Source organism: Pteropus vampyrus, unplaced genomic scaffold (genome assembly GCF_000151845.1).
Source record: "Pteropus vampyrus isolate Shadow unplaced genomic scaffold, Pvam_2.0 Scaffold244, whole genome shotgun sequence".
In the NCBI taxonomy this organism is placed as follows: Eukaryota; Metazoa; Chordata; class Mammalia; order Chiroptera; family Pteropodidae; genus Pteropus; species Pteropus vampyrus.
The window spans coordinates 434,287-458,748 of NW_011889025.1; the positions used below are offsets into that span (position 1 = coordinate 434,287).

Consider the following 24,462-nt stretch of genomic DNA (forward strand, 5'->3'; position numbering starts at 1 on the left):
ATCATATAGTAGATCAATCTTAGTTTTTTGAGGAAGCTCCATACTGTTTTCCATAGTGGCTGTACCAATTTGCAGTCCCACCAACAATGTGTGAGGGTTCCTTTTCCTCCGTGTCCTCTCCAACATTTGTTATTAATTTTCCTGTTGATTATAGCCATTCTAACAGGTGTGAGATGGTATCTCATTGTGGTTTTGATTTGCATTTCCCTAACAGCTAGCGATGTTGAGCATCTTTTCATATATTTGTTGTCCATTTGTATGTCCTCTAGGGAGAAGGGTCCGTTCAGGTCCTTTGCCCATTTTTTTGATTGGATCGTTTTTGTTGTTGTTGTTGTTATTGAGTTGTATGAGTTCTTTTTATATTTTGGATATTAGGCCCTTATCAGAAGCATTGCTTGCAAATATATTTTCCCATTTGGGTGGTTGTCTCTTTACCTTGTTGACAGTTTCTTTTGCTGAGAAGAAGCTTTTTAGTTTGATGTAGTCCCATTCATTTATTTTTGCTTTTACTTCTCTTGCCTGGGAGGTCAAATTCATAAAGGTCCTTATCAAAAATTATTTGTCCATATAAATATGGGTTTAATTCTGGATTCTCAATTCTGTTCCACTGGTCCATGGGTCTGTTTTGCTGCCAATACCATTCCGTTTTGATGACGGTCACTTTGTAGTATAATTTGCAGTCAGGCAGAGTGATGCCTCCAGCCTCATTCTTTTTTCTAAAGATGGCTTTGGAAGTTTGAGTTCTTATGTGCTTCCATACAAATCTAATGATTTTTTGTTCTATTTCTTTAAAAACTGTCGATGGGATTGTATTTTGATGGGGATTGTATTAAATTTCTTTAAAAACTGTCTATGGGATTGTATTTTGATGGGGATTGTATTAAATCTGTATAATGCTCTGGGTAATATGGTAATTTTAACTATGTTGATTCTTCCAATCCAAGAACACGAAATATCTTTCCATTTCATTGTATTTTCTTTGATTCCTTTTAATAAGGTTTTGTAGTTTTCATTATATAGGTCCTTCACATGTTTTGTTAAATTTATTCCTAGGTATTTTATTATTTCTGTTGCAATTGCAAAAGGAATTATTTTTTCCACTTCTTTTTCTGACATTTCATTATTAGAGTATAGGAATGCTTTTGAATTTTTGAACATTGATTTTGTATCCATAATATTTACTGTATTTGCTTTTTGTTTCTATTAGTATTCTTGTGGAGTCTTGAGGGTTTTCTATATAGAGAATTATGTCATACAGAAATAGTGACAGTTTGACTTCTTCATTTCCTATTTGCATGTCTTTTATATTTTTCTCTTGTCTGATTGCACTTTCTAGGACCTCCAATGTTATATTGAATAACAGTGGTAATAGTGGACAGCCTAGCATTGTTCCTGTTCCTATAGTTAAGATTTTTAATTTTTCGCCATTAGATATAATGTTGGCTGAGGGTTTGTCATATATGGCCTTTATTATGTTATATTATTTCCTTCTATACTGATTTTGTTAAGTGTTTTGATCATAAATGGATGCTGTATCTTGTTGAAGGCTTTTTCTGCATCTTTTGATATGATCATATTGTTCTTATTTTTTAATTTGTAATCGATTTACATATGTTGAATCATCCCTGTGCTCCTGGGATGAAGCCCACTTGATCGTGGTGCATAATCTTTTTAATATTTTGCTGCATTCGGTTTCCTAGTATCTTATTTAGGATTTTTGCATCTGTGTTCATGAGAGATATCGGTTTGTAGTTTTGTGTGTGTGTGTTATCCTTACTAAGTTTTGCTATCAGAGTAATATAGCCCTCATAAAATGAGTTGTGAAGTATTGCCTCCTCTTTGATTTTTTGGAAGAGTTTGAGGAGAATAGGTATTAAATCTTCTTTGAATGTTTGGTAGAATTCACTGCCGAATCCATCTGGTCCTGCACTTTTACTTTTTGGTAGGTTTTTGATGATTGTTTCAATTTTCATACTGCTGATTGGTCTATTTAGATGTTCCAGTTCTTGATTCAATCTAGGAAGATTGTACTTTTTGAAGTACTGGTCCATTTCTTCTAGGTTATTAAATTTGGTGTTATATACTTTTTCATAGAATTCTTGTATGATCCTCTGTATTTCTGCGATGTCAGTCATAATTTTCCCTCTTGCATCCCTGATTTTGTTTGTTTGTGTCCTTTCTCTTTTTTCTTTAATGAGTCTTGTCAGGGACTTCTCAATTTTATTAACCTTCTCAAAGAACCAGCTCTTTGTTGCTTTTATTCTTTCTATTGTTTTTCATTTTTCAACTTCATTTATTTCTGCTCTAATTTTGATTATTTCTTTCCTTCTGCTGACTTTAGACTTCATTTGTTCTTCCTTTTCTAGTTTTTTAAGATGAAGCAGTAGGGATTTTATTTAGGCTCATTCTTGTTTTTGGAGATAGACCTGTAATGATATGAATTTTCCTCTTATGAACGCTTTTGCCATGTTTCAAAAGTTTTGATATGTTTTAGTATCATTATCATTCATTTCTATGTATCTCTTGATCTCTCTTTTTATTTCTTCTGTGACACAGTTATTCTTCAGTAGCATGTTGTTTAATCTCCATGTATTTGTGGCTCTTCTTGATTTCTTTTTGCAGTTCATCTCTAGTTTCAAAGCATTATGATCAGAGAATATGATTGGTATGATTTCAACCCTCTTATATTTGTTGAGGTTATCTCTATGTCCCAGTATTTGGTCAACCCTTGAGAATGTTCCATGTGCACTGGAGAAAAATGTATAAGTAGTTGTTTTGGGATGAAGGGCTCTGTAAATGTCAATTATGTGCAGTTGGTCTAACATGTCATTTAAGGATGTTATTTCCTTATTTTCTCTTTGGATGATCTATCCATATCTGCCAGTGGAGTATTTAGGTCCCCTACTATGATAATGTGTTGGTCTGTTTCTCTCTTTAGTTCTGTTAGTAATTGCTTTATGTATTTCAGGCTCCCTGATTGGAAGCATAGCTATTAATAAATGTTATGTCTTCTTGGTACATGATTCCCTTTATCATTATGAAGTGTCTCTCAGTATCTTTCTGAAATTCATTATGTTAAGGACAGAGTTTATCACTTTTCATGCACTCTATTGCCTGAAGACATTCCCTAGGATCCTAAGGAATCTCCTGCCTTTGTATTCCACATTTGTACTTTATTCCATCTTAAACACCCTTTCAAACACCCCATATTTTTTCCTGACCCTCCAAAAACAACCTGATATCAATTAAATGATATACTCATCTGAGTTCTCTGGGATCTCCAAAGCAAAAATGACTGTATGAGGATCCCCATCTTTTTCATGATGCCTATCTTATAACGGTCTCAATGCTGTTGCATTGCAAATGCCTGGTGGTTTAATTCTATCTTTGAAAGTTTGGTTAAGTCAGACTGTGGCTGGTCTAAAACAGAAGTTCAGATATAGAAGAGCACTAAAACCAGCCCTTGTGCTCTTGGAGGATGTGTTGGGATGCTCCAGCATCAAATACTTCCAAGTGGCTACTTCTGTGCTTCTTCTCCAAAAGGAATATATATTTTTTTCTCTTTTAAGAGATTCCTACCATAATATGACAAGAACCCAAGAAGTTAGTTTTGGGTATGCTGGGTTCAGGATGGCTGCTGTGCCAGGCTAAGATTCATGCAATCCTTACCTGGTTAAATATTTCATCAAAAGTTGGTCGCTGTTCTGCAGCCTCAGCCCAACACTGCTTCATCAGCTGGAGACATTCTGGAGGGGCATGCTCAGGAGGAACCACTGGCCTGTACACAGGAGGAGGTTTCTTCAGTCTGTCAATGATTTCTGTCAGAAAGCAAGAAGAGAAAGGTCTACAGATTGTAGGAAAAGCACCAAGATTTAGCAAAGACAATTGAGTTTTTGCCAGGAAAGGGGATGATAAGGAGAAATCACAGAAAGCCCATGTTCTTGCTTTCACCTTTGGTGGCATGAATATAAATTGTATCTGAGCAAAGGTTGCATCAGTCAATTGATGAGGGAATGGTAAATTAATCAATTTGAGCTATTGGTATCATTTAGGCAAGTTTATCCTGCTTTTTCTAGGGTTTAGATGTGGCCTATCTCATGTCAGTTGTAACGCTATACCTCCAATGATCTTACTCCCTTCACCCATATCCAAATCATCTAAGCCTTCCAATTCCCACAATAGATATAATTACCTCCTCCCACACAGGAAGGTCCAAGCCTAGCTCAGGTCCTAGGAAAAGAGGGTTAAGAACTCTAGTAAATAGTTCAGGACCTCATCAGAAGCCTCCTGTCTGCTAGTCCTTGAACTCTACTTTCAGCGAAACTTCATCAGACCGTGGGCTGAGTGAAGACTTTGCATGTATTGTTTCACTTGATTCTCATTACAGACAGATGAGACAGATGAGATAAGAACTCTTCATTCCCCAGAAATGAAAACTGAGGCAAAAAAGAGTAAATAACTTATTCAGTCCCATGGCTATTGAGTGATAGAATTCAAATTTGACCCTAGGTAGTCTAGTCTACTATATTATCCTTCTTTCAAATGTCTCAGACCTCAACTTGGAATTTTAAACTCCCAATTCAGACACAACAGCCATTAGAGACTAGATATCTAGATCAATCAGACTGACCTTTTTACAAACAGAGAAAACTTCCTAGAAGTAGGAGAAAATGGGAACCTTCAATGTCTCTCTGGTAACCCACACTAGGCCTCAATTTTGTCTCTCTGCTTCCAGCCTAGCCTTCTCCAAACCATTCCTAAAACATGAATTTGGCCATGTCACTTTCTTGCTTAAAACCCATTCATGACTTCTTATAACCCACAGGATAAAATCCAAGCTCTGACTATCTCTTCAGTTCATTTCTATTCCCTCATTCCCTCTCTACAACCCCAACTCTAACATCCTCATCATGAGCCAAACCTTGCTTGCCCCAACAGTATACCCTTCCCATTGGCTGTAACACTCTACCAGTGCTGCTTCATACCGTAATAAGTATCCCCTTGCCCCATGAAAGAATTTCAGCTGTTGCCTCTGAATTCTCAGCTCTTTGTGACATCACACCCTCTGCTCCTTTAACTCAGGTTGGCCTATACCAGTAATGGTTACCGCATTACAGCACCCTGCTCTCAGTGCAATAGGTTTCATGTTAATCAACCCCTTGGGGCACGACCAGTCTCTAGTAGAGGGAGTCCTTGTCCCTTTTTCAGAATATCATCAAGTTGAATGGGTTACCTATCTGCATTGGTCCAGCATGTCTCATGTCCTTAAGGAGCTCACAGTCCAACCGAGGTGATAAACAATGATCTGAACAATATAAGTGTCCTAGCAGACATGCACAAAGGTGAGCACAGAGGGGGCATTTGGCTCACACTGAAAAAAATCAGAGAAGTCTTCCCGGAGGAGGTGATAGAAGTTGGATGAGGCAAGGTGGGGAGAAGGTGAAGGCATTCTAGTTATTGTAAACAGTATGTGTGAAGGCATAGAGGTAGGAGAGACCATGGTATTTTCAGGGCACTGTCAGTCATGTGGTTTAGCTGGAGTGTGGGGAGTAACAGAAGCCTATAGAGGTGGTTAGGGGCCAGATTGTGAAGAGCTTGTACGTCATGTGAGAAATCTGTGCTTCACTTAACAAGTAATGGGAAACAGCTGGGAAGCCTTGAGTAGAACAATGATATGGGACTCTGGGGCAAAGGACAGCTAAGTATTTGGGAGTTTTTGTTTTTTTTTGTATGCATTTTTAAAATCCTTTATCTGGAAATAAATTTAGACTTCCAGAAAAGTTGTGAAAAGAGTACAGTTGCCTGTATACCCTTCATTCGGCTTCCTCTAATATTAGTAACTTACATCACCATAGTACAAGGGAAATTAAGATTGCACAATACTATTAGTAATCTCAAGTCTTCATTTAAATTTCATCAATGCCCCCCCCCAATATTCCTTTTCTGTCCCACAATCCAATTCACTATCCCATACCAGATTTAATTGTTGTGTCTCCATCTCCTCCAGTCTTTGGTAGCTCCTCATTTACTCTCTGTCTTTCATGACTTTGATACTTTTGATGAATATCAACCAATTATTTTGTAGAATGCCTCTCAGTTGGGGTGATGTTTTCCCATAGTTAGATTGAGGTTATGCACTTTTGGCAAGGATACCACAGAGGTAGTGTTGTGCCCTCTCAGTGCATTATATCAGGGGGTACATGATGTTGGTGTGCCTTGATCACTTGGTCAAGGTAGTGCCTGCAGGGTCTTTCACTCATAAACTTAGTATTTTTCCACTTGTAATTAGTAAGTATCTAGCAGGCTCATACTTTTAGAATATACAAATATCCTACTTCCCCTCAAACATTTGCCCGCTATTTTTTATTATTCATTTGGCTACTGATCAAACATTTGAATGAGAGATGAAGATGAAAGCTTGTGACATGTCAAAGGGAAAGCATGGGAGGACCTTGCCATGCAGGAGCATCATGAGGGATACTGAAATTCCTAGCAAAGAGTATCTCAGAGGAGTAGAGGGGGCTGCTAAAATAAAGGATTGATATAGGTCCTGGAGCCCTTGGCTTATGCTACAGTTTGGAAAAAGACCAGCTTCTTGGGTGGAGAAATTTCTTTCAAATGCTTAAAGCTGTCTATCTCCGAGTTCCATCTGCACACAACACAGGCTGCTTGCAGACTATCAGGCAGTTAGTACAAACATGTAACTGCGTTCATTCTTCTGGCAAATCACAACAGCTTAGGTTGGCCTGATAACCGGGGTCATGGTGAGCTCCTGGTGCCCTTTTCTCACCTCCCACTTACCTTGAGCAGGCAGATCCATCATGCAGAATGGGGTTCCCCGGACCATCACTTCTTGCATGATGATGGCAAAGCTATAGACGTCACCTGCAAAAGAACCTAACCTGCTGCCCCTAGGGGCTCTCAACAGTTCAGGGGCTGTCCACAGCAACTCTGAAAAGAAAGCATTGTGTAATGAATGCAGGGAGGATTAACTGACAGCATATGCAATGCCCTCAAGGTCTCCAAGGGTGCTGTTTCTGACTGCTTTATATTTTTATTAGACAGACTCCCCAGAGTCTGAATCTATGAACCTAAAGAATTACCCACAGAGAAAGCGTACTACTTTCCTCACCCCAGGACCATGCAGGCAGATACTGCAGAGGTGTGGGGAAGGTGCAGAGAAGCTCAAAGTAGAAAAACTATCTGATGTTTGTTTTCTTGCTCTCTTGAGCCTGCAAATAGCAGTTGGCAGGCTTCCAGGGAAAGGTGAGTGCACTGACAGACTGGTTGCCATGGATTTGCTGTTTGCTGAGATCTATATGTGTCAGGTAATTTGATTTTGCTGGAGCTCAGGAAATCATAAGTTGCTTTCTTCAGGTCTTCTCTAAAAGAATAAGAGGATCCCCAGGCCTCCTCTGTTCCTTACAGAGCAAAATGATGCAGCCATTCCTTTAACTCAGTTCTTAAAATATTTATTGAAAATCTACTGTGTATCAGGCACTGTGGTAGGTGCAAGTGTGGTGCCACAGATAAATTAGGCCTTGCTTTTGCCCTTGCAGAGTTCACAGACCAGAGGGTAAGACAGACATGTGTATCTCTAACTGCAATACAAGAGACATAGTGATGAGTCCCACTATATAGTACAGGAAAATGAATCTATTAAAAACCAAAATTGAGTACCCACTGCATGTGATGCTCCATTACAGACCCCATCAGGGAAAAAAATATATATTTCTGCTTTCAAAGAGTTATGACAGGCAGAGATTCGGAAATACTTTGGGAGGGCCTCTTAAGCAATATATAAAGAAATACACATTAACAATATAAATAGAATAGTCGAAAGTTGGAGGGAGTGTTTTATATTAAACCATATGAAATTGCCATTTCTGTTGGTCAAAAATGGTTAGATATTGACAATTCTACAAGGTTCAAATAAATAAAAAAAACTGAGCTGATCAATTTAATCCAGGAAGTCTTCCTGGAAAAGTTAAATCTTAAAGGAGTTTGTTAAGATGGTGGAGGATGCAGTTTCCTAGAACTGAGAGGGTAAAAGCTTTCCGCCTAGAAAGAAAAGTATGTGCAAAAGCACAAGAGGTAGAAAGGAGCAAATTGCAGATGGGGGTGGTGGTAAGCAGATTAGCTTGGCTGAAAAGAAGGGCCCTGTTAAGAAATAAAAAGAAATGAGAAAAGGGGTTGATGAGGTGGGGGAAGGAGGGTGGCTGCAAGAATGAGGGCAGAAGGTGAGAGGTCCTGAGAGGCAAATGAAGGCATTTGAAGTGAATACAAAAGGCAGTAGGGGTGCAGGAGTTGGAGAGGGATTTGATGAAAATCATGTTTGGAAGATTAATCTGGCAAACTTCACAAGCTGGATTGAAGAAAGAGAGAGGCTGGAGTCAGGGAGACCAGCTAGGAAGTTATTACAGTAAGAGCCAGAGGCAAGGTGAAAACAGCCTGAATTGGGTGGGGATGTCAGCAACAGGATAGGAACCAGATACGGTGGAAGGCTATAATGGAGAAGGAAGTGACAGGGCTGGGAGTAGGATCAATGTGCTTTGAGAAGTGGAGAAAGTTGTAGTAAACAGCAGGTTGATGGTCAGATAGATAGGCTGGAGAAGAGTGTCTGCTGAGGGTGGAAGTGGCAGGAGGGAAAGTGCTGGCATACTTTTCATCTTGTTAAATTTGGAGTATTGAGAATGGAGTCCAGGGGACAAGTTTTATGAAGCAGGAAGGAGGGCAAAAGATCTGAGATTATTTTATTTGTTCGTGAAACCCAGGAAAGAGAAATTAACCCTAGAAATTCTTATTTTAAGTCAATCCTGATCAAAATGATGGAACAGGGAATTCTGACCTTACTCCCAATCATATACTCATCTTCTCTCTTTGTTCTACGGGTGTCCCCAGCCTTTGTTCCCTCACACCCTTACCCCTGTGAAAGTCTGATACGCTCCCTATAGTGAATTTGCCCTTCTGTCTCCTTGCCTATATGGACTAACATATATAAATAAAACTAAAAAGACTGAATGATATTTAAGTCAAAGGAATACATTTCTGACCATGGAATTTCAGGTATATGGTTTTGGGGGTAGGACAGGAGAGATATTTGGGAGCAGGTAAAGTGGTATGTGGCTGCCTCTGACTGGCTCGCTCGCGCTCTCGCTCTCTCTCTCTCTCTCTCTCTCTCTCTCTCTCTCTCTCTCTCTCCATCCCCCCCCACATTTAAAAGCACAAGAAGGAAAAAGAGGACAAAACTCTCTCTGATAAAAAGCTAGGTTATTAAATGCAATCATTACCAAATAGTATTTTCAGAGAGCACTTACATGTATGTTGTTAATGGCTAAAATGAGGCTTTATCTGCACTGTACTTATATAATTGAGAGTAGACTGTAATGAATACACTTAGAGCCCACCCCATTTTCCCATCCCCACTCCAGAGCCAAGTAAGAGCCACTACCTACCATTAGACTTGAACTGTCAGGAAAACTAAAAATATTACCTAAGCTTGTTTTGTATCTGCTGGAGGAAGGGCTAACTCTGAGCCTTGCTATGGTGATAAAATCACCTTTAGAGAGCCAGTGTGGCACAGTACAAAAGAACACAGAGCTGGAAGTTAACAGACCTGGGTTCAAAATCTCAGCTTGGTTATGAATAACCTTACCTTTCTGAACCTCTGTTTCCCCGTCCGTAAAATGAAAGTTGAGCCAGATGATCTCCAAGAGCTTTTCAATTATAAGATTCTATTTATCCCTGTCATCTAAGGTAGGGAGCAAGAAGTTTCTTTACTTTATTTTATTTCATCCATTTATTGAAGCAACAAATATTTATCCTTCCAGGAAGTAAAAGGCATCAAGGGAAGGAAACCTGTTTCTTGCCTTCACAGATCTTATAGTTTAAATATGGAGAGAGGATAGCTAATTAAACATGTAATACCAACGGAGTATGGTATTACAACAAAATTAAAAGTGCTAAAAGATCATAAAGAGAACTTAGCCCATCATAAGGGGTCATGGGAAGCCTCTTGAATCAGTGGTATTTATGTGGAGCCCTAAAGAATTAAAATTAGCCAGACTATGATGAGTGTGTAACAAGCGTGGGAAGGGAAGAGTGTCCCAAGCAATGTGCGCAGCATGTGTGAAATTCTGGAAATAAGAGAATACCTGATGTAAATAAACAGCTGGAAAGAGTTCAGCACTGCTGGAATATAGAGATGGAGGGAGAGTGATTAAGCATGAGAAATCTGCAAGGCCCAGATCAAGTAGGGCTTGTAAGCCATGTAAAAGAATTTGAACTTTATCCTAAGAGCAATGGGAAGCCCTTCAATGAATTTTGGCACAGCTATAACATGATCAGATCTGTAGTTTAGAAAACTGCCTCTGGCTGTAATGTGTGAAGAATGGATTGAGCATCCAGACTGCCATTACAATTTAGAGAGTGAAATAAAACACTAAGAGAGAGAGGCAGAGAAAAAGACAGACATAGTCCACAAACACGCTGACACACGTGCAAACACACACACTGCAGCTATCCATCCCTCACTCTAAGACTAGAGTTTTTTTTTTTTAAGTTTGAAAGTTCCCAACCTGTGAATTAAATGGAACTCTGGGAAGCTGGGCATTGTGTATTATCTTTTGTAGATGACTAATTTTGACAGAAAGCTAAGTATTTGACATTCTGCAGCTGGAGTCCCAACATCCTAGCACTAACATGAGGAAACTATTCCAAGCATTCAAATTGGAATCAGCCAAATAATAACCATAGGACTAGGTCAGCAACAAGAACAGTTAGAGAGAGAGAGAGAGAGAGAGAGAGAGAGAGAGAGAGAGAGAGAGAGAGAGAGAGAATATCACATATTTTTAAATTGTGATGACTAAGAGTTTCAAATCTTCCAAAGCATGGATGGGCAGAGAAAGAGAAAATTGTTATATAAGTTTTAATTTAGCTGGGTGTAGGGGCTAGTCTTCAAAAGACCAGAATTGAATTTCTGGAACTAAATGAGAACTGGACTAGATAAAGCCCTAAAGTTTAATATTCCGCAAGTTTTTTAAAGTGTGAAGATGATGCCATTGATGACTGAATTGTCTCTATCTGCTCATATGCTTCTCTGTCTTTCATTCTTCGTTTTCCCTATGTAATAAAGTCAGCAGTTTTAAAACTTATAATCCCGAAGATCCTTTTTTTGTTATGCTGCTTTTATATCTAAGTAAGATATACTAAGTATATCTTGTATTTGTTTACAAGTCTGTAAAATAATTTCTTATTTTTATTTCATACAGATTTCCATATATTAGAGTTTATTTTTAATTTTTTTTCCATTACCATTGAGAACAAACTGATGGTTGCAGATGGAAGGGGTGTTGGGGGATGGGTGAAAAAGGTAAAGGGATTAAGTACAAATTGGTAGTTACAAAATAGTCACAGGGATGTGAAGTATAGCATAGGAAATATAGTCAATAATATTGTAATAACTATATATAGTACCAGGTGGGTACTAGACTAATTGGGGGGGGCGGGGGGACGGGCGGGAGATCACTTAGTAGATAATGTCAAACCACTATACCAAAGATCCTTTTAAGCATATGAGTATATATTGTAATTTTGTATCTCTCCTTCAGTCTTTTCGAATTCTGTGTGTGCGTGTGTGCGCGTGTGTGAGACTCCCTCTCTTCTTTGCCCTTGCAATACTGGTTAAGACTTTTAATGTCCAAGTTTCCTATATGTATTTAACCCTATTCATTATTTCTCCTTCTTATTCTTTCTTTTTCTTCTTCCCTCTCTGCCATTAGTTCATTTCCTCCTAGTTTTCACTCAACAACTCCCACTCCTCATCTCAGATTTCTCCTATTTGATCTATTATGATCTCTACATTGTCATCGTTTAGTGCTGTCACTAGTGCATTAAACAGAAGACAAAAACACAAAATGAACATTGCAGGCATGCCTACTTATTGACTAGAATGGCATAGTTCTGTCTGAAGCCATCCCACACAACCCATAGAGCATTTATTTGCTGCACGCCCCCCTCCTTGTTTCTTTCTCTCTGACAGAGACAGTGAGGGTAAGGTCTAGTGACATCTCATTCCAGAATGTGCTTTGTGGGAGTCCAGCTACCAAATAACCTTCCATTCAATCTGGCAAGTATTTTTTGAGCACCTACTGTGTGCCTAATACTCAGTAAGTTTCTCCGGGGCATCCTGGGGTCTCCAAACAATACAGCCTAATCCTGTCACAGCAGGAACTCAACATTATTGCATAGGCTTTGTTCTTAAGGTTAGGCTGTACAGAGACTATAGCCTGCAGACTTAATTCAACTCCTTTGGCTTGGAAATGAGGCTGGATTTTCAACAAAAGTAGGGAGTTGAATAAGCCTGAGGCTTTAATTCAATGCAAGTTCTCATTTGAACTTTAGAGTTACCTTGTGTTCATCAGAAGGGTAAAATACATTGCTTACCTTCAGCAGAAGGTTCCTCTTGGGAGAGTCTTAGCATTTTCAAGATGTCATTATAGCCATAATCGGTCACTTTTAGTACAAAATGCCCATCTACCACACAGTTCCGAGATTTCAGCCTCCCATGAACAAACTCTCTGTGGTGTAGGTACCTCATGCCCTGCAGATGATACAAACAAGATTTATTTAGCAACTTATTTAACTATTTTGTGCTTTTAGAGCCACTTTCTGAGATTGTTAATGGTATGAGCTATTATGATATTTAGCTTTTTATCCTTATACATAGGCACAGCAAAACTTTGACAAAAATCATTCTGAAATGATTTTTAGTTCTAAAATTTAATTCTCTTAGTTCTATAATTTTATACTTTGATGAAAAATCATACCTTGTGTGTATAGAGAATTATGGGTTATTGAAAGATTTATTGCCATTTCAAACACAGGATGGATCCATATGTATATAATTGCCAAGAATTTGAAGATTCTGATTTTTCCCACAAAGGTCTAGTTCAACTCTCATTCACTGTTCGCAGGAATGGAAATTGGTACAGCCTTTTGGGTGGGAAAATTGGCAATAGCTATCAAAATGGAAAGCATGCATAGCCTGTGACCTAAGGATTCTACTTCTCCCAAAAATGCTTGCACATCTGTACAAGAAAACATATACAAGAATTCTCACTGCAGCTTTCCTTTATAATATTGTGTAATTGGAAGTACAATAAATACTAATCAAGAAAAGACTGTCCAAATTTTGGTATGTCCAAGCTAAGGAATATTCTGCAGCAGTTAAAAATAATAAAGTAGATCTATATGTACTGTCAGGAAAACATTTCTGAGCCATAAAGTAAGTGAAAAATAGTAAGTTGCAGACACTATATAACAAAATATACCTCATTTAGCTTCTCTGAGCCTATATTAAAGGAGGCTAAACACACTTATTTTATTGATAATTAGAATGAGACGTCTATAAAGCTACCTTGAAAAAAAGTTAGGTATAATACAAAGGTCAAGGCTATGATCAATATGTAGGAAACTCAACAAGTCATTGAGTATCCAGGTCAGCCCCATAAAAATGCATGTAGATACAATTTGCCTATCATTTCAGGGAGTTCATGGATTCCAGTGAATCCCATCCATATTTATGAATACCTTTGGCTGTCAACAGTCATTGCATCAAAGAATGGAGGTGCTACCTGATAGACCCAACGGTCTTTTGGCTGTCTGATCATGCTGAATTCCATATCTACACCTATAGTATGCAAAGACCCATCACCTAATTCTAGGCTGAAGCACTTTTTAGAAGGTGAAAGCTGAGATGTGGGCCTATGAGCACCAAAGAATCTTGAAATGAGCATTTTCCCACATCCAGAAAGCAGAGAAATTGGATGGAAGAAAGGATTGCTGAAGGTATAGGGTGCTAAATGCCAGCAGGAAGTGAAAATAAATCTGACCCTCAAATCGGAGGTGGGGCAAGTCAAGTAAATCCTTTCTACATCAGTACCTTATAGCAGATATGGACAAGGGGACTATGAGAAGGAGTGGGGGCAGACCCTAGGAAGGAAGGTGGAGGAATAAGATCATCACAATGATCTAAGGAAAATAAAACATCCCAAAACATTTAAGTTCTAATCTACCAGGAAAATCCAATATTTCTTCAGTCTTTCTATTAACCTTGATGAGATCCAGCAGGAGTGATGATTTAAACATCCAGTCAAGTTTCACATCCTCATTTGTCAGTATGTCTTCTAGGCTCCTTCGGGAACAGAATTCTGTCACAATGGCAAACATCCCTGAATCATAGAAGAAGCCCAATAAAGGGTTAATATTCTCATGACGCAGGTCCTTCATCTGGAAACAGAGAGAAAGAGGAGAGTCACAGCTGTTTTGTCTCAGTTGGAAACCAGAGTTTAGGGCACTTACCCTTCTCTCCACCCTTCTTATGACTGGTGGCTGTGGTGTGCAGAATTTTGGCTCCCATGATCTCCAAACCCTAGTGCTACTCCTGTGATTGTGTTATGTTGTATGACAAAAGGGAGATTATTGGGGTGTGCCTAACATAATCACATGAGTCCTTTAAATAATAAGAGGAGAGAGGAGAGGAATTCCAAGAGATTCAAAGTGTGAACACTGAATGCTCCATTACTGACTTTGAAGATGGAGGAAGGAGGCTACAAACTGAGGAATGTAGGTAGCCTCTAGAAGCTTGGAACAGCTCTCAGCTGACAGCCAGCAAAGAAATTGGAAACTCAGTCCTACAAAAGCACAGAATTAAGTTCTGCTGACAACCTGAATGAGCCTAGTAGTGGTTTTTCCCCAGAGACTCCAAATAAGAGCCCAGCACAACTTACACCTTGACTTCAGCCTTGTGTGATGCTAAGTGAAAGACCCAGCTGAGCCCTCTTAGATTTCTGATCTACGGAACTGTGAGACAATAAGTGGGTGCCGTTGTAAGCCACTCTGTGCTATTTTGTTATGACAGTAAGGGTTCTGGTCACCAATTCTACTTTGTGCGTGTGTATATTGGAGGCTGTTCCCGTACAACCAAATAATTCTCTGACACCAGCTTGGTGTCCTACAATTCAACTTTATTCCAACTCATTTATGTAAAGTCAGATCCCACAGGTTAAGAACTCAGTCCTACAAGACTTTCCTCTTCCTCTCAACTTGAGACACAGTTCACAAGTTCAGGTCACCTGGGCTTTCAGCTGAACTATAGGTTGGAGGTTCAAATACTTCTCTTTAGGTTTGATTAAATTTCTAGGGCACCTAACAGAACACATAAAAACATTTTAATTACTAGATTACCAGTTTTTTTTATAAAAAGATGTAACTCAAGAACAGCCAGATGGAAGAGACACATAGTGCAAGGTATGGGGAAAGGGCATGGAGCTTCCATGCCCTCTCCAAGCCACTCTCTCCAAATCTCCATGTGTTCACTCACTTAGAAGCTCTCTAATCCTTGTCTTTTTTATTTTTATTTTTTTAGAAGCTTTATTAGAGAGGCATGATTGATTAAATCATTGGCCATTGGTGACCGATTCAACCTCCTGTCCCTCTCCCCTCCCTGATGGTCAGGGTAGTGAGACATAAATTTCCAACCCTCCAATCACATGGTTGGTTCTTCTGGCAACCAGCTCTCATTGTTAGGTTATTTCCTTAAGTCACCTCATTAACATAACAAAAGACACCTTTATCACTCTCATAGTTTAAGAAATTCAGAGAGTTTTAGGAGCTCTGTGTCAGAAATGGGGACAAAGATCAAATATATATTTCTTATTATAAACCACATCACAGGCAGTGATAAAAATGAATGCAATGATCAACAGAAAATTTCAGAGAGGGATCTCTTATGGCATATTGTAAGTGAGTGCTGGAGCTGTGGCCTTCATGATTCTTTGGGGACTCCGTGGAGTGGAGCTCAGTGATCCAGGAGGACTAAAGAGGGTTAATACAGTAAAAAGTGGAATAAATTGTCTTTCTGTAAATATTCATCTACCCAGCATCTATTAAAATTAATAGCCTATATACATACATCAGGCCAAAGCCTACAAAATCTGTTTCAGAAGGAACATCTAGAATTCTGACTACATTTTCCCTCTATAACTATTAAATTTTTTCACTTAATGCGAGACACATTTAGTGTGTGACCACAATGTCTAAGACATTGGACTGCATGCTAGAGATGCTGAGATAAACAAAATGAAATCACTGTCCTAAAAGAGTTCACATTCAAAAATGGGTGCTAGACAAGAGAACTGACAGCTGTATTTCACTGTGAAATTTGTTCTTACAGAATGGAGCATGAGATGCCAGGGAGCTCAGATGTTAAGTATCTAATTCAGCCTGGGGGTTCAGAGAAGTCTTCTCTGAGGAGGTAATGTCTCAACTGCCATAAAGGACAAGTAAGAGTTGACTAGGTATAGGTGACATGGTAAGAGGGGCTGAGAGTCAGAGCATGTTGAGGAAGCAGCAACACTTTTAGGGTGACCAGAACAGAGTATAAGGGGAAAACTATGAGACACTGGTCTGGAGAGATAGACAGGAGCCACATCCTTTGAGGCTATGAGAACCTTGCTATAGAATTTGAAATTTAGTTTATAGGCACTCAATAATTGTTATCTATTATTACTATTTAATAGGGGATAAGAGGGTAAAGTACTCCATGATCACTTCTAGATATCTGCTTGGATTCCTGGATAGATGATGGTGCTATACATCAATATAGAGAATTTAGGGATGTTGTTATAGTAGTGGATGGCACCCCATCCTTTACCATGCATCCCCCAGCTGCCAGAAATGTTGGCTGACAACACATAGCTGTTCCATTTTCAGGAAAATTGTCCTAGAGCTCAAGCCAAATGTTAGGTTTCACCTACAGACCTCAGCCAATGATTCACTGAGTACAGTACAAAACTCCAACTCCCTAGCCTGAAGGTAGTACTCATGGCACAACTTACACTCCAGCATTTCTTCCATGAGATTAAACTGAAGCAAGTCTCCACCTGAAATCACATTCTTGCTGAATTTTATGTCTGGCATATCTTGCTTCCCTCTCTCCCTTTCTCTTGGAACATTTCTCAATGAGTAATTTAAACAAGAATCTCAATCTCAGGCTCAACTTTTAGAGAATCTGACCTAAGACAAATGGGGAAGCAAATTTTTGGTGGTAGAAAAGGCTGATTAATTTAGTTGGGGACCGAAATTTCTTTTTTAAATTTAGTTGGGGACATATTTAAAAAGAGCAGTCCATGGGACATAAAGGTGGAACTACTCCACAAACAGTTGGATATTCAGGGTTTGGAGCTCAGAAAAGAAGTCTGATTTTTATAAACAGACTTAAGAATTATTAGCATGTAATGAGAAGGTGAGATTGATGAGCGTGAAAGAGATAACACAAGAAGTACAGAATAAAAAGTGAAGATGTAAATACCATCATTTAAAAGATGGGAAAAAGAACATTCTGCATACATACTTAGAAATGAGGTCATAGAAGTGGAGAAAACTCTATTTAGAACGCATGAACACCACAAGAAGAATTTCAGGAAAGTCAAATAAATGTCAGAAAGACATATAAATGGCCAACAAATCTATGAAAAGATGCTCAACATCGCTAGCTATTAGAGAAATGCAAATCAAAGCCACAATGAGATATCATTTCACACCTGTTAGAATAGCTATAATCAACAGGTCAAGTAATAACAAATGCTGGAGAGGATGCGGAGAAATAGGAACACTCATACACTGCTGGTGGAACTGCATATTGGTACAGCCACTATGGAAAACAGTATGGAGCTTCCTCAAAAAACTAAGAATTGATCTACCATATGATCCAGCAATCCCTCTACTGGGTATTTAACCCCAAAGACTTGAAAACTCATATCCATAAAGATATTTGCACATCAATGTTCATAGCAACATTATTCACAGTGGCCAGAACATGGAAGCAACCAAAGTGTTCTATGATAGATGATTGGCTAAAGAAGCTGTGGTACATATAGACAATGGAATATTACTCAGCCGTAAGAAGAGATGAAATATCGCCATTTGCGACAACATGGATGGACCTCAAGATAATCATGCTAAGCCAAATAAGCCAGACAGAAAAAGTTGAAAATCACATGCTATCACTTATATGTGGGATATAAACCTAAAAGCAACAAAGGAACAAGACAAACAAACAGAGACTCATGGACATGGACTATGGACTAGTGGTTACCAGAGAGTAGGGGATGGGAGAAGAGAGGGGAGGTAGACAGGGTAAAGGGGGTCAAATATAGGGGGTTAGGGGGAGGGTGAAATGGGTAAAGGGGATCAAATATATGGTAGCTGAAGTAAACTGGACTTTGGGTGGTAAACACACAATAGAATACAAAGATGTCAAATTATAATGTACACCTGAAAATTATATAGTTGTATTAACCAATGTTACCCCAATAAACTTAATTTAAAATAAAAAAGCCATCTAAATAAATTTAAAAACTAACTAACTAAATAAATAAATGTCAGAAAGAATTTTAAGAAAATGTGGTAAATACTAGAGAGGTTAGGTAAAATGAATACAGAAAAGTATCTGGTGAATGCAATCAAGAGATTAATTATAATATTATTGACTATATTAGACTAATCAAGGGGATCACTTCATAAATTATATGTCTAACCACTATGCTATATACCTGAAACTAATATAAAATAATATTGTATATCAACTGTAATTGAAAATAAATAGAAATTATGAATTATAGAAATTTACCCTATAAACGTCCTTACATAGATAAGCAACGATATATATATATATATATAGTCAGAAACACTGCAGAGGGGGAGACATCCACAGATCTATTCCCTTGAAACAACAATAAGCTGAACATCTAAAACTCAACAAAAAACATCCAAACTGCACACCAGCATGTCTGAGCGTGGGATCTGCGCATAAGAGCTACCATAGGTCAGAACCCTGGGAGTCGGGCAGTAGACAGAGACACAAGGAACCTGCCCCTTGCAGCCAGAGCTCCCTGCAGGAGGAGGGGAAGGGAAGAAGGTGCAGCGGGTTCCCTGAAAAGCCCTTCCTGACAGAGCTGTGAGCTCCACACGGCCAGAGGCAGTGCCCAGGTATCAGAGCAGAGAGCAGAGAGCAGAGAAGTGGGGACAGCAGAGAAACAAAAGATGATTATTACCAGCCGCCATTGCAAAATGCGAGGCTGAGCCACAGCCCCCATCCCCCATCCCAGAGGGCCCCTCCCTCCATATCTTCCAAGACCCAACACTGCGGAGCCCCAGGGGAATCTGAGCAAACACCACCAAAAGTGTCGCTGACACTGACAGGGACTGAAACTGAGGGTAGTGAGCGTGATTGAATATCTATAAGGAAAAAAAAGGCATTATTAAGACTTTATATAAAGCAGGCATCCAAGAGGCTTAGATGCCACCTACTGGAAACCAAAAGAAAAGCGCCTTCTTTGCAGCAGGCTAAAAAGAGACCTTTATATAATAAATTTTTCTGGAAAAAAAAGCAGAATACATTTCCATTAATGTCCAGGTGGAGAAATAGTTCATTAAATACCATGAACAACCAAAGTGACAAGGCAGCTCAGAAAGTCAGAGAAAAATCTCCAAAAAATAAGCTATAAGACATAGAACTATAAGACTTAAATGACAGAGAATTCAGGATGGTAATTCTGGAAAAACCTCAGTGAGATCCAAAACGATTCATATCAACGATTTCAAGAATTGAAAAAACAACTAGATGAGCAGAATGAGTTCTTTAGCAAGAAGATTGAAACCCTCAAATGGAACCAAATAGAACTTCTGGAGATGAAGAACACACTGCAAGAGTTGAAAAATGAAATAGCAAGTTTGGGAAATAGAGTTGATCAAATGGAGGAAAGGATCAGTGATATCGAAAACAGAAACCTAGAGATAATTCAGAAAGAAGAGAAAAACCGAAGAATGAAAAATAATGAAAGAGAAATACAAGAACTAGCTGATACCATCAGGAGAGGAAACAAGAATAATGAGCACTATTGAAGGCAAGGAAAAGGAACAGGGACTAGAAAGCATTTTCAGACAAATAGTTGGTGAGAATTTCCCAAATCTAAGGAATGAGCTGGAGCTTGGAATTCAAGAAATCAACAGAACACCCAATAATCTCAACCCAAGAAGGCCTTCTCCAAGACACGTTGTATTAAAATTATCAAAAATAAGTGAAAAAGTAAAAATTATCAGGGCAACCAGGGAGAAGAAAACAGTAACCTATAAAGGAAAACCCATTAGATTATCATCGGACTTCTCAACACAAACCTTACAATCCAGAGAGGAGTGGAATCAAATATTCAAATTACTAAATAAAAGGAACTACCAGCCAAGAATAATGTATCAAGATAAGTTCTCCTTTAGGTATGAAGGAGAAATAAAGACCTTTCCGGACATACAAAAATTTAGAGAATTCTCCACTACAAGGCTTGCATTACAGGAAATACAGAAAGGGGTCAGCTCACCTAAAAAAAAAAATGACCAAAAAAATACATAACTAGGAGTAAGGTGACTAGCAGGCAGATAGAAGCAGAGGAGTGCAACCTTTACTAAGAACAGGGCATTATAAGCTTAAACAATTAGAAGAGATCTACTATAGCAAGATAGTAATGAGCATTCAGCATACATAGAGACAAATTGAGACAAAAATGACTGAAAAGAGGATTCAAAGATCCAAATTCTCAAAGGGGAATAGAGATAAGGCATGTGAAGAAGAAAATGGATGACTGTGTGTGTGTGTGTGTGTGTGTGTGTGTGCGCGCGTGTGTGTGTGTGTAGACTCAAAGTGAAAGGGTGGAAAATGATATTTCAAGTAAATGGCAGTCAGAGAAAAGCAGGAGTAGCAGTACTAATATCAGATGAAATAGACTTCAAAGACAATAGATGATGATAGATGATAGATAGATAGATGATAGATAGATGATAGATAGATGATAGATAGATAGATAGATGATAGGTAGATAGATGATAGATAGATAGATAGATAGATAGATAGATAGATAGATAGATAGATAGATAGATAGATGATAGGTAGATAGATAGATGATAGATTATAGATACATAGATAGATACATAGATACAGATATAGATACAGATATATAGATATAGATGTAGATATAGATAGATGATAGAGATAGAGAGAGAGAGAGAGAGAGGCTTAGAGTGGTAGTAGTGTAAATGAACAGAAATAAGCAGATCATAGATATATTTTTAAGCTGTAAATCACATGACTGTAGGCCTGGGGAGTAAGGAAAAGGGTGAAATCAAGGATTATTCTATTTTGAGCATTGAGAGTATGGTGGGCCATTTATTGAGATGGAATGCACTGGCTTAGAATATGAGCCTACTTCTCCAAGAAGTTAAACTGGATCACAAGATGACCTAAGATGAAGTTAAATTACTCCTGGTGGACATGACAGCTATTGGCCACCAAAGCTGCCTCCTAAGCATAAAAGCCTGGCATCTATGACAATTCTCTTAATCCAACGCAGCTTAAACAAGCTAAGACAGACATGAAAAATCAGCCCCCGTATAGCAAAGTGAGCGACTTCTTTTAAGGTTTCATTGTAGCATCTTTTATGGACCAAGTAGCCAAAACTACTGGGCTCCGAACCTCTGTTGGAAGACAGAGTTCAAAGTGATTATATCAGAGACTGCTAGCTGTTCCGTACAAATCTACTTCCGTTTTGCATTGGAAAAATAACTAGTCCACATTTTCCAGACTCTTTTGGAGCTAACTGTAGTCATACAACTGAATTCCAAGTAATGGAATGTGATAAGTGATATTTGTAGTCTAAGGCTTTTAAAAAGTGAATAGACACCTTCCATATTATTTTCCTGCTTCTGTAGATGAATGCAGATGATGACAAGACCCTAGGATATAGCAGAGCTATAAGCTGGTCATATCCTGTGTCCTTGAATCACCATATAAAAAGAGAATTACCAGCCAATCAATAACACCTACCATATACTGTTATTTGAATAAGAAGTAAATATCTGCTGTGTTTGAGACATTAAATATTTTGGGGTCTGTTGTTACAGCATCTAGCTTTACACTAGTAGCCCTAGCATGGAAAAATTTCAGGCCTAAATTTTTCCTAAATCTTTACAGTCATATATCCTCAGCTACAAGCAATAGTGAAGATTATATATAGGAAAAAGGTAGATACCTACATGCAGTCATGTCTTACTGATATTCTGGACAACCCCAGGAAGCAGAGAATGCTTGGAGCACCTGCTTTAGCCAGATGGTCATCTAAATATTTACTGGGTACACATGTACTTCATCCCTTCCATTTTCCTAGCTGGTTACGATCAAAAGTTGAAGAGTTCAGTACGTCTTGTCTCCCAAGATTTTTGTTAGTACTAAATCTGGCATGAACCCTTAAATGTTTCGCAAATGTTTTATGTACTAGCAGTTCAAGGAGGAACCAAGATTTTAAATCCATGCCTTATCTATAGGCTGCTTCTTTAAATAAACCATCCAAGGATTCTTTGAAAGTAATTGGTGGGACAGGAGAAATTACCATTTTTCTTATGTGAATCACTTTTCCAAGTCTGGCAACTGGAGATTTTGAATGATTGTGGGATATGTACTTAATAATAATCATAATAGCTACCATTTTACAAAGAAGCTACATGTCAGGAAATGTGCAAGATGCTTTACATGCATTATCTCTTTTAATCCTCATCCAACACTGGGAAGTAGACATTAAATATACCCCTTTTACAGATAATGAAAGCAGGACTCAGGGAGTTGAGGTAACCTACCCAAGTTAATATAGCACTTAAAGGTAGAGCTAAGAATTAGATCCTTCATGTGTCTTTGACTTCAGAGCCCATAATTCTACCATTGCATCATATGGTTATATCAAGCCAATAGCAACCCTGCAGGTTCCCTGCACTAATTTATTAAGGGCTCTTCCTAACTGCTGGTGTTAGTTACTTTGGAGAAAGGATTGGAATGTATATGAAAGAGGGTTTCTCATACCATTTCAAACATATCACTTGCACTTGATTTGATGAACTTAACATCGCCAAAATTTCCAGAGGGGAACTTTTTCAGCCACACCCAATCACCCTAAAAAGAAAAGATAGAGAATGGTGATGAGACTTAATTGCCACCAGATTTAGAGAACTGTCTTTTCTGCATGAAGGATTTATACTTAGACCATCAACCCAGACTTTGTTCCTCCTCTCTCACCTGCCGCCTCCTGGACATTCTGTATTCTGAGCTAAAAATAAGGTCATACAGAAGAGTTAAAAATTCCAATTAACTAGAGATGGAAAAACAAGTGCAGGTACGCAGACCCCCAGAAAGTGCTAGGTCATTTCACTTATTCATAGCTAAGTGATGTAGCACCGGGTTCCCCGTGATTAATGGTGATGGTTGGTTGTTGCAATTCTCACTGCCTTGAGGCATCTGTAGCTGGAGATGTAGTGTAGCAAATGTTTCCTGCATTTACCTTGGTTCATTTTTCTCTTGTGAGACAGGCCATTTGGGAGGCCTCTTATGCTTTAATCATGAATTGACTGGCTTAAATATAGATTAAATATTATTTTTATTTGTATGCATGAATGTACTACCATAGTAATATGAGTAATCTAGAGTCTTTCAGAAGTCTATTTCTGACTTTTTAAATACAAAATAGCTATCTCTGAGGCTGCTGTCAAGTCAAAAACAACAATTATTTTATTGTCTTCACTTTAACACCAGTGCCTTCTATATATAGAGCCTACAAAGATTCATCAGTCATCAAACCCTGTTTAGCTTCTGCCCAACCCAAATTTTTTCCCAAATTTTCAAAAAGCAATACAAATATGGATTTATTTTTCATAATAATAATGATGATGATGACAATGAAGATGATGATGCCTTACATTTGCACAGTGCTCTCTACTCTTCAAAGTGCTTTCACATCTATTACTTATAACCTAGAGATTCCATTTCAGACTGCACCAATTTGTCATTAAGTAGAAATAATAAAGCAGAGAGCTCTGTGCAGTGAAATTCCAAGAATAAGAGAGTAAAACTCTCTTATTAAAGAATATATCCAGCTGTGGCACTTCATCCAGAGACCTGCCAAAGGCAAAAACGAATAATTTGAGCTGCAGGTATCTGAGTTACTCGCCCACACTTCGTTAGAGGGCATCTTCTAGCCAAGGAGCTCAAAACTCTTTAACTAAAGGATAGCCGTTAGAGGCCTTCAGCAGCTGAATAAAGCTGTGCCAGCCAGGCTCAATGCCCATAGTCCAGTGATCCTCAGTCCAGGATCAATACCTGGCAGCAGCAGAATGGTCAAAGCACCAAAGGCAGCCTTTCTGGTCTTGTGCCCAGCAATTCTTCAAGTGTAGTCCCAGTCCAGCTGCATCATGGTCACCTGGGAACTGATTAGAAAAGCCAATTCTCTACCCCACATTTATATTACTTAATCATAGAAGTCATGAGGGCCTGACATGAGCTTGAAGTTTTAGCCTTCAAAGGACTTTGCC

General features: G+C 38.6%; 1 protein-coding gene across 1 annotated transcript in view; it reads right to left on the reverse strand.

Moving 5' to 3' along the window:
* GUCY2F (guanylate cyclase 2F, retinal) overlaps nucleotides 1-24,462 on the reverse strand; it is a 92,998-nt gene that overhangs the window by 25,674 nt on the left and 42,862 nt on the right. Inside the window, exons 9-13 of the mRNA XM_011374319.2 lie at nucleotides 22,961-23,050; nucleotides 14,113-14,289; nucleotides 12,445-12,601; nucleotides 6,802-6,951; nucleotides 3,670-3,818 (exon numbers count right to left, since the gene is read on the reverse strand). Coding sequence (XP_011372621.1) covers nucleotides 3,670-3,818; nucleotides 6,802-6,951; nucleotides 12,445-12,601; nucleotides 14,113-14,289; nucleotides 22,961-23,050 — 723 coding nt within the window. The remainder of the gene's footprint in view (nucleotides 1-3,669; nucleotides 3,819-6,801; nucleotides 6,952-12,444; nucleotides 12,602-14,112; nucleotides 14,290-22,960; nucleotides 23,051-24,462) is intronic.